This window comes from Salvelinus sp. IW2-2015, linkage group LG14 (assembly GCF_002910315.2).
Source record: "Salvelinus sp. IW2-2015 linkage group LG14, ASM291031v2, whole genome shotgun sequence".
Classification (NCBI taxonomy): Eukaryota; Metazoa; Chordata; class Actinopteri; order Salmoniformes; family Salmonidae; genus Salvelinus; species Salvelinus sp. IW2-2015.
In genome coordinates this window covers 20739650-20756936 of record NC_036854.1, presented here as the reverse complement: position 1 = coordinate 20756936, position 17287 = coordinate 20739650, and the positions used below count along the sequence as shown (strand labels likewise).

The following is a 17287-nucleotide window of genomic DNA, read 5'->3' as shown; positions in this document are numbered from 1 at the left end:
AGAATTGAGACACGCTCCTTTCTGTAAAAAACTGTTTAATCCTCATTAATGCTCCACCAGTAGTCCCTTACTCATCACGCAATGAAATATAAATCCTCTTTGTATACATTTCTGGAAGATTCTTCAATTGAATAATTTAATACGTAAAATACCATTTAACATGCTACAAAATAAATAAAGCATTTGCATCACTACATCAGCATTGAGTTAAACCAAAGAAAAGTACAAAATGGTCCGCGGTGGAGTTTTGGTTGGAAGCGTGCTGCTGAGCAGTTGGTAGCCCTGTGGTTGTGTTGTGTCTTTTTAAGGTCTGTCTTCGACCAGACCCCAAAGTAAGGAGACAGAGCCACAGACTCACAATGGAGAGCAGCGATCTTCTTTTGTTGTAACACAGACACAACACCCTCCTCCTACCCCATCCCCTCCATACCAAACCAATCCCATACACCTCAATCCCGAATCAAACTCACCAAATCATCCCCCCCACACACACACATCACACACACACAACACACACACACACACACACACACACACACACACACACACACACACACAAATTGGTCACAAATCACATCCTCGAAACATCCTGCAGGGGTGTGGTGGAATCCCATTTGACTTTTGAACTTTCACCCCTGAACCCCTCTATCTCCTCTGCCTTTTCACCCCACGGTCCTCGTGTTGTTCTGACAGAGGCTTCCTCCATCCTCTCCACCTTCTCCTTACTCCTTTTTCGCTCTTCCCTTTTTCTGCTGCTTCTGCCCATTTTCCTCTACCTCCTGTAGCTTGTTGTAGCCGTTGGTTGCCATGGAGAYGCCATTAGTGACGGGCTTGGCCGCCTTGTGGGCAGAACGTGGGGTGCGTCGGTAGGTCTGGTAGTAAAAGTTGCCGAATAGGATGATGAAGGTGACGGCGTAGCCAATCAGGGCCCACTGCATCCAGGCAGGGAAYGGGCAGCCAGTGTAGAGGGAGTGGCCGGCATGGCCAATAGTCACGTGGAACTGGATCTGTGACGTACACAAAACACACAACAGACCTGACATGCTCAAACCAAATGTAATAATCCCAATATAATCCATGATGAATGAGTCAGACCACACACTCCAAACAATGAAATATATTTTGACATGCAAAGATGTGTTTCGGTATCAATCACACACTACCTGAACAGCTGTGCTATGGCCACAGCAAGAGGGAGACTTACCATCTGAATAATGGTCAGGTATTTCTTCCACCAGAGGAATTTCTGGATCTTGGGTCCGAAAGCGGCCAGGCCATAGTATCCATACATAAGGACATGGATGGATGAGTTTATGCCTGCTCCGAAGAACGCTGTGAKGGGGTTAAAGGATAAAGGTATTTCCAAGGGGATACAAGTCAGGCTGCTTATGAGTGGCTAGCATGCTATTTCAGAACAGTATGATAGTGAAGGGTCGAGATTAACCTGGTGTATCCAGGTGGGAACATTTAATCACCCACCCTACACAAATGCACGAACACACACACACAATACCCCAATGTATCCCCCAGGTACTCACATTGTCCTCCAGGGACCCACTTGATTCCGATCCACCAGAGGATAAACATGGTGCAGTGATGGTAGACATGGAGGAAGCTGACCTGGTTGATCTTCTTCCTCAGGATGAAGAACACTGTGTCCAGATACTCCACTCCCTTAGAGATGTAGTACCACCACAGAGCCGACGCTATCTGCCAACGGGAAGAAGGAGGGAGTGAGCTTTAACACAAGATTACATCATTGGTCCTCAAAACCATCTGGTTTCAGAGACCCAAGTCTCAAAGACAATAAAGATTCCCAATTTCCTGAAACACTTTAAAGAGGATTCTGTAGGTTACTGTGGATTCCACTGGGTTGGGATTATGGAGATCAAAAGGTAGCCACCTTGCTTTTCACACACACTCTCATCATCATGCATCATCCACACACATATGTATCAAGGACACACACTCACACCCACATGCACACATCCATATGCACACACATGTGCATGTAACCTACAGGTGTAGTTTTCAGTGTAAGGTAACAATGACATTGTACTAAAGAGACTGTACTGAGATAGTGTAGTGTAGAAAGGTGGGACCAGGAGTATTGTAAAAATWGTTATTTGCACACGTTATCTCAATATCTATTCAATTTGAATGCTCAGACGGTGATTGGATCATCTGCCTSATTCTAAAGTCAGAGTCAACAATGTTAGCGTCAACTCCATCCATAGGGGATTGCTGATGACAATGAAAGGGGTCATTGATGAATGACATGGCAGGTTAGCCTGCGGTCTGGTAGAGAAAGTGGCTTGATAAGGGGTTGGTAGAGTAAAATCTGATACCTGAGATTAACTGAGCGATGTATCAGGCTTGTTGCTGGCTTGTTCCCTATAGGGAAAGTAGAGCTCAACCTCTTRTATGTCAGACTATCTATGGGACAAAGTAGCCTGTCATTATCCATTACCAACCTCCCGCCAACATACTCTCTCTCTGTCGTATCCCTTTGTAATTGACACACACACACACACACACACACACACACACACACACACACACACACACAACAACACACAACACACACACACCCACACACACACACACACACACACACACACACACACACACACACACACACCACACACACACACATTCACAGAGTCTAGCCGCTGAGTTTCACTCTTATCCCTCAGTAATGCCATCATGCCATGGGCGGGGACAGAAGTGGTGAGACCGAATAACTCCTCCCCTTTATGCTAAAGACCACACCCCCTCTGTCCTGGAATCACCATAGATCTATCTCTGACATTCTCCTACTCTCCCTCTCTCTTTCTCTTGCACACACACACACACACACACACACACACACATAGAGTAATAGTCTACAATAAGATTACAGTACGGCTGCTTAGACTTACAGAGAACCACATGCTGCTAAAGCTGGACCTCATTCTACACCTCAAATACAGAGACCCAGCCTGTATCAATAAAAAATTGGTAGAAGGCTAACATGTCTGGTCTTTTCTGGCTTATGAACAGAATGACCAGACAAGCTCTAGCTCTTGGTCTTTCCACCAAATCGATTGCAAGAGTGTACAGGTGTACTATCTTAATTTGAYCAGTTTCTTACACCAGGAAAATAATGCTGCTGCAACAGGAAATGTGAATTATTATGTGGATGATAATTAATGGACATTTTAKTAGGTGTTGATACATTTTTCATTTGGGAAATCAAGTCTGAAATGTTTAAGTGGAAATTACAAACTTTAGAAGCSTTTTAAAATCGTGAATACAATGTTTTTTTGAATTTCCTGCTGCACAGGAAAGTTCTCTTGTCATAACTCTCCTGTGACGATCTGAAGGATCAGGTAACAGTTGGTCCGCTCTACAGAGTGCTCTCTCTCGTAGAGGGGGAGAGCTGGAAGTTGGCTGTTTTATGGTCGGTCATAAAATATGCTGCCTCTATGCTCTGTAGTGTTCGAGATTGGAATGTAAACTGTGGAACACAGAGAGACCCATGGACATCAAAAGTTTGAATAATTAAACAATATTTATATTTTTGAGAATGTGGGAATGGTCCGTGGGTATTTAAAGAACAATCTTGTCAAAGTTGTTTTATTCTGTGACATCACGGAAAGGTAATAGGACAAGATAACGATATCTCTGCTTGTCCACACTTCCCAGTTATGAGGTTTGTATCTAATTGTTGTATAGAATGAATGACTGAGTATAATGGTACTTTTGTGAGGACAACAATGTCATGTTAGCATTCTAAATGAGAATTATTTTCCATTGTAACTTATTCTCAATCGGTGGTCCTGCCCAAAGTGAACACAGACATTGACACAGAATGATGAACAGAATGAATGATGAAAGAATGATGAAACACCCCCTTTTCTACCCCAAGTATATAAACCCCTGTGACGAAATTCACACTATTCCAGGAGAACGTGAGGACTTGGTCCCCACGTTGAAATGGCTACAATTCTACTACCAAAGGACAAGACCATACAGCGTGGAGCATTGGCTACACGACTGGAAATAGTTMAACTCTGAGACTATCGATCACTACAGAATAAGAGCAAATCCTAGACATAGAATTACCAGTCTGCAGCTGGAAATTACGTAAGTCTAGTGCAGGAATAGCGATTCCAACAAAGAAAACAACAACGACATACGGGCGTAAATATATACATTGCAATTATTTTGGAATGAGCGGCTGTTCATGTGCTTAGGATTAGCATTTCCATGAATATAATTATCAACTGTGTGTGGTGAATCCATTTKGACTTWCCCGCTTTTTATCTGTCCCCACCTCTTTCCATTGTCTACCAAGCCGTCATACCGGTTTAGCTCACAAGGGACTTATCAATGCATTGTGTTAGTAACCAATAACTATATTGTTTGTTTATGTATTTCTGTGATTTGTTTAGTAAATAAATAATTAAGCCAATTTGTATATCGCAGATTCAGTTTCGAGACTAGGGTTCCTGCAGATATCCAAGGGTTTGCGACATTCAGTAATGAGAACTGATGAGGTAATAATGATACATTAATAGAAGACTAATCGATAAGATATGAAAATATCTTAAGAGTCAATTTGGGAAATAGAGACTCTATAAACATTTTCCGGTGGTSCCCCGACTTCCTAGTTAATTAAAGTTTACATGATTAGTTTAATCACGCAATAATAATTACACATAGAATTGATTTGATAAAATAAGTSTTCACATTTAATGATAGTCACAGACACGACACTCTGCAACATCAGAGTGATCAAATTAAGATAGTACATCTGTAGTGTGTCATGTTTGCTCACCCGGACTTCATTGACGTCGTTGGAATAGCTGACAGGYTGACATAGGTAGCTGTATCCCGCTGCTCTCGCACCCAGGAGGAGCTGAGGACCACAGGGATACAATGTTAGAGACACAACGTTAAGTACACAACGTTAGGGGTAGTCCCTTTCCTCTAGACCACAGATAAACAACACCAGTCCTCAAGGGCCACAGAGACCAATTTACACCTGGGTGAATGGAGTTGTGAAGGAAATTGCCAGGGAGAAATGAAAACCACCAGGACTGCAGCCATCGAGGATTGGAGTTGTGCCCTAGACCCTGTATCCTCTGTGCCTACAGTTCTAAAAAGACTATATAGATGTAACTGTAGAGGATGGTTGACAGGTGCAGTGCTGGGTATGGTATGGGAGTATGGTATTGAGTTCAGGCAGGGTTGGTATATGGCATGCTACATCAGCCATTTGGTGATGGCTCCACCTTGCCCACCAATAGATTAACTGGAGCAGGTGTCATATTGCTATCAACTTTAAAGCCCTTTCCAATCTGTAGACACTGACACTGGGACTGGGAATCATAAAGACCATGGCCTGAAACGAAATGGAACATTTCATTAATTACTTTTGTTGAAAAAGGAATGGAGCTGGTTACCTCTTTGGCGATGTAAAAGTTGAGTATCACCATACTGAAGTTGTACACTATGAGGGTCTTCCTTAGCTGGAAAGGCTCACGATTCTGCATGTACTTAGGCCCCGCCCACAGGAAGAGCAGGTACAGGCAGCTGATGGCCAGGGTGGGGGCGGGCGATGACATCATCGGCCATTTCTCCACTCGCTTGTCTGGGAGAGGGACAGGAAAGTTAATGTCAGCAGTGGTAATATGACAGACACACACATGTAATGTATGACTGAATCCTGTCTGAATGTATGACTACACAATGTTGCACCAATGGTGTCTGGCGGATATACTCAATTGTAGTACTCTGAATTGCTCTAATAGTGTATTGTATTGCACACACACACACACAAGCAACCATGCGTACCTGAGTTTGTGCTTGTGTGCATGGTTAGATTAGCAGACTGTCCCTGCTATGTGATAGAAATCAGCACTAACTCACCTGCTATAGTAAGGCTCCATCTGTAGAACTCTACCGTGTCATTCATAAAGTGGGTGACAGCTTCCATGCCTGCGTCTGGATTTGGTCCTGCTTATGCTGCAGTGAGACAAAGAGAGTAGCCAGTCTTCAAAATAGTTCAAATTAATCTAAGATAATTAAAGAAATCTGTCATTAATTTTGACATTTTTGCCGAAGAGATAATTGTTGCGCAATTTTGGTGCAGTATTTTTCTACGAAAGAATGTGCATGAAAATGAGTCGTCTCTCGTTGAATGACAACAAAGACTTTATTGAAGAATCCCTAGTGTTGACCAATCACCGACGAAGAGGTTTAGAAATGTGTGTGCCCGAACAGCCAAAACGAACAAAAACGTCACAAAATGTAGTCATAATATATGCACGAACTCTACCAAGCTGGGAAGCATGCGGACGTCTTAAGCCCCTTTAGATAATTGAAAACCTTAATGTAATGTTGGTGAAGTTAAAGATGCAGTCCGGGATCTTATTTAAGCACAACAAATTTGTAACATATTGTACGAATTGTATTTGTAACATATCATACAAATTGCCAAACAATTTATATATATATATATACAGTACCAGTCAAAAGCTGTCATCAAGGCAAAGGGTGGCTACTTTGAAGAATCTCAAATAAAACATATATTTTGATTTGTTTAACACTTTATTAGTTACTACATGATTCCATATGCGTAATTTAATAGTTTTGATGTCTTCACTATTATTCTACAATGTAGAAAATAGTAAAAGAATTAAGAAAAACCCTTGAATGAGTGGGTGTGTCCAAACTTTTGACTGGTACTGTATATATATATAAAATAATTTTGCAGGACCTAACATATCATATGAAACTTTTGACGTAGTACAGAATTGGCTGACGTAGTACACAAAAAACGGAGACCAGTTTTGGCTCCTGAGCACCAATTTGAAGACTACTGGCTGAAATTCACTTTAAAGGGATACTTTAGCCCTTTATCTACTTCCCCAGAGTCAGATAAACTTGTGGATACCATTTTTATTTCTCTGCGTGCAGTTTGAAGGAAGTTGCTAACTAGCACTAGAACAATTGTTAACTAGCATTAGCGCAATTACTGGTTATGTATGCTAGCAGATACCATAGACTTTCAGTCTTTGCGCTAACGCTAGTTAGCATTGGCTCGCAAAACTACCTCTAACTTCCTTCGTACTGTACTTAGAGATATAAAAATGGCCCAAATCCAGAAGACTCCCTTTAACATCAAGTTCAGACTCTGAGTTTGCCAAACTCTGCACATGGATCACCCATATGTACGAACATTCCCTGGTCTAAACTGTTAGTGCAGGGCTTATTTCGAGCCTCACACTAATTGCACAGATCTAAAAGAGTACTAAACAACTGATCAGTGTGGACAGAGTAGGTCTTTGTGGTTACCCATCCCCCCCTCACACATGTTCTAAAACAAGATGTAAAGTGTTGGTCTCATGTTTCATGAGCTGAAAGAAAAGATCCCAGAAATGTTCCATATGGACAAAAAGCTTATTTCTCTCAAATTTTGTGCAGAAATTTGTTCACATCCCTATTAGTGAGCATTTCTCCTTTGCCAAGATAATCCATCTACCTGACAGGTGTGGCATATCAATAAGCTGATTAAACAGCATGATCCTTACACAGGTGCACCTTGTGCTGGGGATAATAAAAGGCCACTTTAAAATGTGCAGTTTTGTCACACAACACAATGCCACAGATGTCTCAAGTTTTGAGGGAGCGTGCAATTGGCATGCTGACTGCAGGAATGTCCACCAGAGCTGTTAGCAGAGAATTGAATGTTCAGATCCTGAGGCCCACTGAGGCACATTTTTTTTAAGGTATCTGTAACCAACATATGCATATCTGTATTCCCAGTCATGTGAAATCCATAGATTAGGGCCTAATGTTGCATGTTGCGTTTACATTTTTGTTCAGTATAAAAACTAATTTAAAAGTTGTTTGTAAATAGCTGACAAGGTAAAAATCTGTCGTTCTGCCCCTGAGCAAGGCAGTTAACACACTGTTCCCAGGGCGCCGAAGACGCAGAGGTCGATTAAGGCAGCCCCCCACACCTCTCTGATTCAGGGGCGTTGGGTTAAATGCGGAAGACACATTTCAGTTGAATACATTCAGTTGGACAACTGACTAGGTATCCCCCTTTCCCTAAATGTGTGCTACTCAAGCCTTATTTGAATGGATGTATAAAAGACCATAGAGATCAACATACAGTACACATTTTAGTACTCATCACTACATTCTCTACCAGAAAGCTGGTTGGCTCTCTTTGATGTCAAGTAGGTTGATGCACTATATATACAAAGGTATGTGGACACACCTTCAAATTAGTGGATTCGGCTAATTCAGCCACACTCACTGCTGACAAGTGTATAAAATCGAGCACACTGCCATGCAATCTCCATAGTCAAACATAGGCCTTACTGAAGAGCTCAGTGACTTTCAAAGTGACACCGCAAAGGATGCCACCTTTTCAACAAGTCAGTTCATCAAATTTCTGCCCTGCTAGACCTGCCCCGGTCAGCTGTAAGTGCTGTTATTGTGAAGTGGAATCTTCTAGGAGCAACAACGGCTCAGCCACAAGCTCACAGAACGGGACTGGCGAGTGCTGAAGTGCGTAGCGCGTAAAAATTGTCTGTCCTCGGTTGCAACACTCACTACCGAGTTCCAAATCGCCTCTGGAAGCAATGTCAACACAAGAACTGTTCGTCTGGAGCTTCATGAAATTGGTTTCCATGGCCAAGCTGCCGCACACAAGCCTAAGATCACCATGCGCAATGCCAAACGTCGGCTGGAGTGGTGGAAAGCTTGCCGCCATTGGACTCTGGAGCAGTGGAAACGCGTTCGCTGGAGTGATGAATCCCTCTTCACCCTCTGGCAGTCTGACGGACGAATCTGAATTTGGCGGATGTCAGGAGCACGCTACCTACCTGAATGCATAGTGCCAACTGTAAAATTTGGTGAAGGAGAAATAATGTCTGGGGCTGTTTTTCATGGTTCGGGCTAGGCCCCTTAGTTCCAGTGAAGGAAAATCTTAACGCTACAGCATGCAATGACATTCTAGACGATTCTGTGCTTCCAACTTGGCAACAGTTTGGGGAAGGCCCTTTCCTGTTTCAGCATGACAATGCCCACAAATTAGAATGCAGAGGCCTAGTGTTATAATTAAGCAATAAGGCCCGAGGAGGTGTGGTACATGGCCAATATACCACGGCTAAGGGCTGTTCTTACACACAACGCAGGCACGGCGTGCCTGGATATAGCCCTTAGCTGTGGTATATTGGCCATATATTCCAAACCCCCAGGTGCCTTATTGCTATTATAAACTGGTTACCTTCGTAATTAGAGCTGTAAAAATAAATGTTTTGTCTTACCCGTGGTATATGGTCTGATATACCACGGCCGTCAGCCAATCAGCATTCAGGGCTCGAACCACCCAGTTTATAACATGTTGTAAACCACACACTAGAATCATCTTCTTGGCTTATAGATCATAATAGGTCTAATTAATTTGTGAAAACTTATTGGGGAGTTTGGAGGAACCTGAAAAAAACACACATTCACTGACAATGGGGGTTAAGTATCGTTTTCAAAACGGAAGAGGAAATGGGAGGATGGGAGAGAGAGAAAAAAATCACCCAAATAGGCCCGGTCGCTCGTGGAAACGGGCATGAGAGCAGACAAAGAACCGGGGCGCGTGTGTCAGCAGGTTTTGCGCGGTGCGATCGAGAGGCTTAAATCCAATTGCTCTACGAGCTTAGACGTAAGTCCAAACGCCGAGCGACCCACATTCGCAGGGGCATCATTTAATGCGATAACTTGCACCTATGAACTAGACCCTTATTTGCGCTCACACATATGGCGCATGGCGGATTTTCAAAGAGTGGTTGACTGAACATGGGAAATTATGTGGTTAACAGTTTATACAAAAGCATATAGGGAAAATTAAATCAAAATAGTCTCTAAACACTTTATAGACAAATTTTATAGGCTCCACCCAGTCCCTTCCTATATGCCACCCATCATATTCTAACAACGTGCTGCTGCAAGTTCGGCTACTGTCATGCATGCTCACATAATAGAAGTTCATGGTTTCTTAGGAAGAGAGAGCAGGGGGAGAGAGTAAGGGTGAATAAGTTATGAAATTGTCTAAGCACTGTCTGAGTTTATTGTCTTATAAAAATACAGAACTATGGTGATATGAATTCAGCCAAAAGGGGTGGCAGATAAGCATAAAGAAAACGAACGCAAGAGAAGGTAACGAACGGTTCAATTCCTCAAAGCATAACTAATGAAAAAAGACTAAGCCTACACTTTCCAAGGCTGTGCACTAATTTGTTCACAAAATAACCTATTTAAAGAATGATCGCCTAAGCACACGATTCTGCATTTCTCTATTAACCATTTCATTATGGAGAAAAATACATATCTACATACCTTCTCGAGATTGAGGTGCGTGTACTGACATCCGGTGCAATGTGATGACCAACGCCTTTAAATTACCGTATTCTGCCGTTATAGCCGCTGATCCCCAACACTGCTATACGGACAATTAGACATCAACCCCAAATTTGGCAAAAATGCAAAGGCAAGCGGAAATCTATCCCAAAGAAATCATGTATGAGGTCCGTGCTGGCTGCTCAAGCACATCGCTTAAGATCTATAGGATACCCGACCAGCCTGATGGCACTGCGCATGCGGGTATTGCACTACAGGGGCCGCTGCACTGACTGGACAGACCGATGGCGCCTTTGTATGATAGAGATAATCAACATCCACCGTATACCGCATTCAGCTTCGTTGAGTGATAGGCGAGTGATAGGCGAATGCGGAAGCCACTCGAAAGGAAAAAGCGGGGAGTCTTTGAACGCGCATGACAAATGGGTACCTCTCTGCTGTTACGCATCGATGTGTGAGGAAACCTCCTGGATAAGTGCATTTGTTGCAATTATGCATTTTTGGCCTGATGACACCCATTAGTAGGTCATGGTATATGTCCAAAATACAATTAATTTAGTGTTGTTCATTCAGATTTGGCTTTAATTCATACTAAGAGTAGGCCCTAGGCTATGAGCCATTTTCTATCAGACACAACCTAGGGATTCCTTAATTGGTCTCATGTTTCAACTTGGGTAGACTAAATTAGAGTTTATACAACAAATGTTTGTTGCTATTGTAGGCTATAGGTCGTCGGCTGTAAATAGCTTTTGGGTATGTGCCAATGTCCCGGTAGAGGGTGTCAATCAATTAGCCATCTGTCTTTAGTGTGTCCTATACTCCAAAGTCGGTCAACTTTGCTCTATATTTTGAATTCGTCACTAGGTGGAAGTGTCACACCATCAATTGATACCCAACAAGTACAGCTGGGTTGTACAGTATTTGGTTGCAGCAGAGTTTTCTGTAGGCCTACATACTCTCTGGTGTAATCTAAAACTGTATTTAAAAAAATCCTATTCGTGATTCTCCAGATTAACTAAACAACTTTTCCACTCCAAGCCTGGTAATTATTGAACAGAATATTCAATTAATATCAGAATTTATCATATCATATAATTCTCAAGTATTTGCCCAAGATCCCTTTGAATTTATTTGATTGAAAATAATAATAATTGGGTTGGGGGACCACTGGAGGTCAGGAGCTCCCCAGATAGCATATGAACACATCATAAGCATTGGCAAAATGTGTAGAATTGAAGGAAATTTGCTTTAAAAATGCAACATTTTCTTTCAACCTTATGGCAAAATGTGTAGAATAGCATTAGAAAACTGCAAAATTTTCTCTGCCCAATGTGTTGAAATGCAGGAAGTTAGCTGTTTTCCCCCCAAAATCTATTTGTATTTGTATTTTTTGTGGTTTGGGGTCCCTGCTGTAAGTAGGTGCCCCAGGGCCCAAAATGCGGTAGCCTAGCCCCGCTCCAAAGGCAGGAAGTTCTTATTTTCTTACTCTCATTTCTATACCTCTGTTATTTTGTACTTTTCCATTAGAGATGTCAATGTTCCAACTGGAGGGTCCTCTCCAAACCGCGTCCAAGGCCCTGCTTCAGTCACTATTTGAGGGAGGGGAAAATATTACATAACATGTGTACAGTACCTATTACTGTCTTCCATTTCATTGTGATATAATGTGCCACATCCAACAGGTTCACGTCACACACACAGCTTGTGCCCTTCTGAGGATAGCCAAGCTTTATGCTAGTTTCAAGTTTTATTAGTCGTATGTACAGGATACACATGGTATACACCATACAACGAAATGCTTACTTGCAAGTTCCTTCTTGACAATGCAACAACAATAAGAAATAAGAAAATCTAAGAATATAAACATAAAGTAAATGGCTCGTTAGAATAGAATAAACATTTTAGCATAATACAGGATTGCACAATTTATAGTCCAATATTTACACATGTTTTGGGGAAGGGGGGTTGGGTGGCAAGTGTTTGAATTGTGCTCTATTTAGCAAAAATAATAAGGTATGTGTGATATGTGTGTGTAGCATGAACATGTGTGTGTGGATGAGTGTATGTCTGTGTGGGTGTGTGCATGCATGAGTGCATGTGTGCTAAGGTGCAGAGAGTCAGTGCCAGGTGGTCAGTCCACTTCAAGTGTTCAGCAGTCTGATGGCTTGTAGATAGAAACAAAGCAGTATTTGAGTAGTACACACGCTGCGCCTCCTTCTGTGAAGGTGGGTGAGCAGAGGAGAGAAGGAGGAAGCAGCTCCAGGATGGGTCACAGTATTTCTGTGCTGTATGGTGATCCTGAGGAACAAATCTCTCTCATTTCCCCTCAGGGAAGGGGGATACCTAGTCAGTTACACAATGGAATGCATTCAACCAAACTGAATCAGAGAGGTGTGGGGGGCTGCCTTAATCGACGTCTTCGCGCCCGGGGAGCAGTTCTGGTTGGGAGTTAACTGCCTTGCTTAAGGGCAGAATGGGAGATTTTACACCTTGCCAGCTCAAGGATTCAAACCAGCAATATTTTGGTTACTGGCCAACTCTCTTAACCGCTAGGCTACCTGCTATGATGCGCATATCTGTTTACAGGGAAAAGCACAAGAGCCATCAGCAGGACTCTACAGCCATGTGTGTGTGTGTATGTGTTTTTGTGTATGTTTCTTAATTAAAGAGATGTAGACCTGACCATTCCCCAGTCAGGTGTGAGAGTGAGTTAGTGAGTTAGTGAGTTAGTGAGTGAGTGAGTGAGTGGGAAAGATAGGGAGAGAGATATGAGAGACAGAAAGGAGGTGGCAAGAGAGACCGAGTTTATTTGTGTGTGTATCAGTGTGAGAGAGTAAGGAAGACAAAGTTCCACAGGTCTACCTTTTCTCACTGTCAGTCGACCATATACAGCCTTCATAACTGCCTCTGCCTCAGCATCGCTGCCAACCCAAACAAACACACATTCTCATACAATACACACAGGCTGCAGTGTTTGGGCTCTAAGACCCCCCCCCACACANTGAAGCTGGTTGAGAGAATGCCAAGAGTGTGCAAAGCTGTCATCAAGGCAAAGGGCGCCTACTTTGAAGAATCACAAATATAAAATATATTTTGATTTGTTGAACAGTTTTTTGGTTACTACATTATTCCATATGTGTTATTTCATAGTTTTGATGTCTTTACTATTATTCTACAATGTAGAATATAGTAAAAATAAAGAAGAACCCTTGAATGAGTTGGGGTGTCAAAACATTTGACTGGTACTGTATGTGTGTGTGGTGTACCTGGGTTTGTGTGCATGTGTGTGGTTACATTAGCAGACTGTCCCTGCTATGTGAGAGAAGAGAGATCAACACTAACTCACCTGCTATAGTAAGGCTCCATCTGTAGAACTCTACAGTGTCATTCATAAAGTGGGTGAGAGCTTCCATGACTGCGTCTGGATTTGGTCCTGCTTATGCTGCAGTGAAAGATAGAGGAGAAACTTTATGACAGACTACTTGAGCTCACTTTTAAGCGAGTTCATCTGGAAAAGGAGCAGGTTTGTTAGCGTAAAGAAAGCTAGACAAGAAATGTAATTAGCCCCTTTAGATAATTGAAAACCTTAACATAACATTTGGTTCTAATGTAAAGGATGTCACGCTGCTTGTTTAGTGAGTACCACTTTCTCCTGATGCGGCTCAAACCGAGGCTCGAACCCAGGACCTCTGCCTTGCTAGCACACGTGACTGCCCTCCTGAAGTGTCTTACCAGTCGCCGCCACGCAAAACACTAGCTATCCACTAGTGCAAGTGGGCACACTGCACTCTAAGGAGTAGGTTTCACACATCCCCCATGTGCCGCACTAAGTTTTCATGCTGCCCATCAAGTTCAAAACCTGAGTTTGCCAAACTCTGCACATGCAACACCTATTGGTAAGAACATTCCCTGGTCTAAACTGTTTGTGCAGGGTTTATTTCCAGCCTCACACTAATTGCACAGATCTAAAAGAGGACTGAACAACTGATCAGTGTTTGTCCAACCATTAATAAGGCGAGGAGCCTCCCCAACCCTCTACACAGCTGTCACTGTTCGAGGCGCTMGCTAGCTGCTGGTAATGCTAACATGCATTAGAGACCTGTGAGAGACCTGGCCGGTCGCTGCCATAAACACAGTTTAAGTTCATTACAGGGGATAAGAGATGAGGGATCTATGTTCATAAGAGGGTCTCTCTCTCTCTCTTTCTGTCTCCACACATGGCTGTAGGTCTATGTGTGTGGTTATACCATCCCTAGGGTTACCCACACTGCAACAAGATTAGAAAAAAAACACTGATTAAAAAGTTGACAAATGTGTGCCACTAGCATTATTTGAGTTGCTGCATAACATATGAGCTATAGAGAACAACGTTASATAATTGCAGCATAGGCCTATCCCTATCCACAACAGGTGTCTATTTATTCATCTATTATTCATCCAGTGGATCAGTTCAATAATGGATTGGGGTGTTTTTATACAATACAAGTGTAAGTAACAGTCGCCACAGATGAGAATGCAGAGGCCTGAAGATGTTCCTCTTGTTTTTAWTACTTTGTTAGTACTTTTATTTTATTATGACATGAAGCACTTTGTTACTTGTATTGAAAAKCAATATACAAAACAAGTTATTGTTATATTATTATTATTATAACATACACTAATGAACCATACACCAGAACCATCTCATGTGCATATAGATCATGTTAGGCCTAATGAATTTGTGAAAATGTATTGGAAAGTTTGGGGGACCCTGAAAAAAGACATGCATTCACTGACAATTGGGGTTTAATTTTGTTTTCCAGCGAATAGGCCCGGTCGCCCATGGAAACGGGCATGATCGCACACAAAGACCCCCGGCGTGTCAGCAGGTTTCGGGCGGAGCACTCAAGAGGCTTAAATCCAATTGATCTACGAGCTTAGATGTAAGTGCAAATGCMGGACGACCCACATTCGCAGGGCGACAGGGGATTGTCAAAATGTGGTTGATTGAACAGGGGAAATTATGTGGTTAACAGTTTATACAAAAGCATTAGTATGACACCCATTYGTAGGAAAATGTAATGAAAATAGTCTCTAAACACTTTATAGACACATTTTATAGGCGGTATCCAGTGCGTTCCTATGTGCCACCCATCTTATTCTAACAACGTGCTAGCCTACTACAAGTTTCTTTCCACCAAGTCTATTTACGGGCTACATTATTGCCATCTGTCATGCATGCTCACATAGAAGTTCACCGTTTTTTTTAGGAGGAGGGAGTAGGCCTAATGGAATAAAAGTAATGAACGAACGAAACAAAATGTAACGGTTCAATTCATCAAAGCAGCTCATGACTAATTAAACAAGACTAAGCCTACACTTTCCAAGGTTGTGCACTAATTTGTTCGCCAAATGGCCTATATAAAGACTGATAGCCTAAGCACACGGTTTTTATTTCGCTATTAACCATTTCATTATAATGGAGAAAAAATACATATCTACATACCTTCTCGAGATTTAGGCGCGTGTAATGACATCCGGTGCAATGTGATGCCCAACACCTTTAAATTACCGTATTCTGCCGTTATAGCCGTTGATCTCCAACGCTGCTGGACAATTCGACATCAACCCCGAATTAGGCAAAAACTACAAAAGGCAAGCGGAAATCATGCATGAGTTCCGTGCTGGGTGCTCAAGCTCATCTTCTCTGTTTTCGATCTTCAGGATACCCGACGAGACTGATGGCACTGCGCATGCGGGTATTGCACTTCAGGGACCGCTACACTGACTGGWAAGACTGATGGCCTCTTTGCTTGATAGAGATAATCAACATCCACCTTTTCCCCCTATTCAGCCCCTTCAAGTGATAGGCGAATGGGGAAGCCACTAGAAATGAATAGGCGGGGAATCTTAGCAAGAACTTGGCTGAATCCATAWAGAATAACAAAGGCTAGTGGCCAAAAGGTAATTTAGCATGCGCAGCACCATTGAGGGCTTCCACCATTTCAATGTAGTCAACTGGGTGGGACTTCCAACCTTATTGGCTGATTCCTCCTGATGACCCTGTTGGAGTCATGTCCAACCGGGTCGTCAGGATGGATCAGACAATCGTGACGAAGAAAATTGACTGCTTCAAAATGGAGATTGCCTTAATGGCGCTGCCCGTGCGCTCAGACGCCATAATGGAAACTAATGGGACGCTTTCTCTGTCATTTTCTATAGCTGAATTGCAAATCACTCCCTTCCCCTTTCCCTTGGCCCAACATTTGCAAATTCACACGTGCCTCCGCCATTTGCACAAGTGTCCCAAAGCTGAAGGAGGGAAAATGATTAGACTCTCAGATGGCCACTTCAACCAAGTATGGGTAATTGCCTACTTGGAGTGTCAGAAAGTCGGCGTTGCAAAAGGAGTGGGTGCATCAACAGCGATGGGTGTAACATCAGTGGGTGCATCAACAGCGATGGGTGTAACATCAGTGGGTGCATCAACAGCGATGGGTGTAAATCAGTGGGGTGCATCAACAGCGATGGGTGTAAATCAGTGGGTGCATCAACAGCGATGGGTGTAACATCAGTGGGTGCATCAACAGCGATGGGTGTAACATCAGTGGGTGCATCAACAGCGATGGGTGTAACAATCAGTGGGTGCATCAACAGCGATGGGTGTAACATCAGTGGGTGCATCAACAGCGATGGGTGTAACATCAGTGGGTGCATCAACAGCGATGGGTGTAACATCAGTGGGTGCATCAACAGCGATGGGTGTAACATCAAGTGGGTGCATCAAACAGCGATGGGTGTAACATCAGTGGGTGGATCAACAGCGATGGGTGTAACATCAGTACTCCATTATTGGTTAGAACGGCCATAGCCAGGTGCACTGCGGGTCAGTTTA

The 17287-nt window shown here is 42.8% G+C and overlaps 1 protein-coding gene across 2 annotated transcripts; it reads right to left on the bottom strand.

Moving 5' to 3' along the window:
- Window positions 1-515: 515 nt before the first annotated feature.
- On the bottom strand, window positions 516-16266 carry LOC111973471 (very long chain fatty acid elongase 4). Of its 2 annotated transcripts, none has more exons than XM_024000843.2 (7): window positions 15899-16266; window positions 13760-13855; window positions 5451-5638; window positions 4823-4903; window positions 1539-1710; window positions 1205-1332; window positions 516-1007 (listed from the first exon to the last, which is right to left on the bottom strand). In XM_024000843.2, exons 2-7 carry the CDS (start codon window positions 13824-13826, stop codon window positions 723-725), a joined length of 921 nt encoding a protein of 306 aa, XP_023856611.1. In that variant the 5' UTR covers window positions 13827-13855; window positions 15899-16266; the 3' UTR covers window positions 516-722. The 2 variants fall into 2 exon arrangements, with proteins under 2 accessions (XP_023856611.1, XP_023856610.1); XM_024000842.2 differs by lacking the exons at window positions 13760-13855; window positions 15899-16266 and adding exons at window positions 5917-6012; window positions 10393-10732.
- Window positions 16267-17287: the final 1021 nt, after the last annotated feature.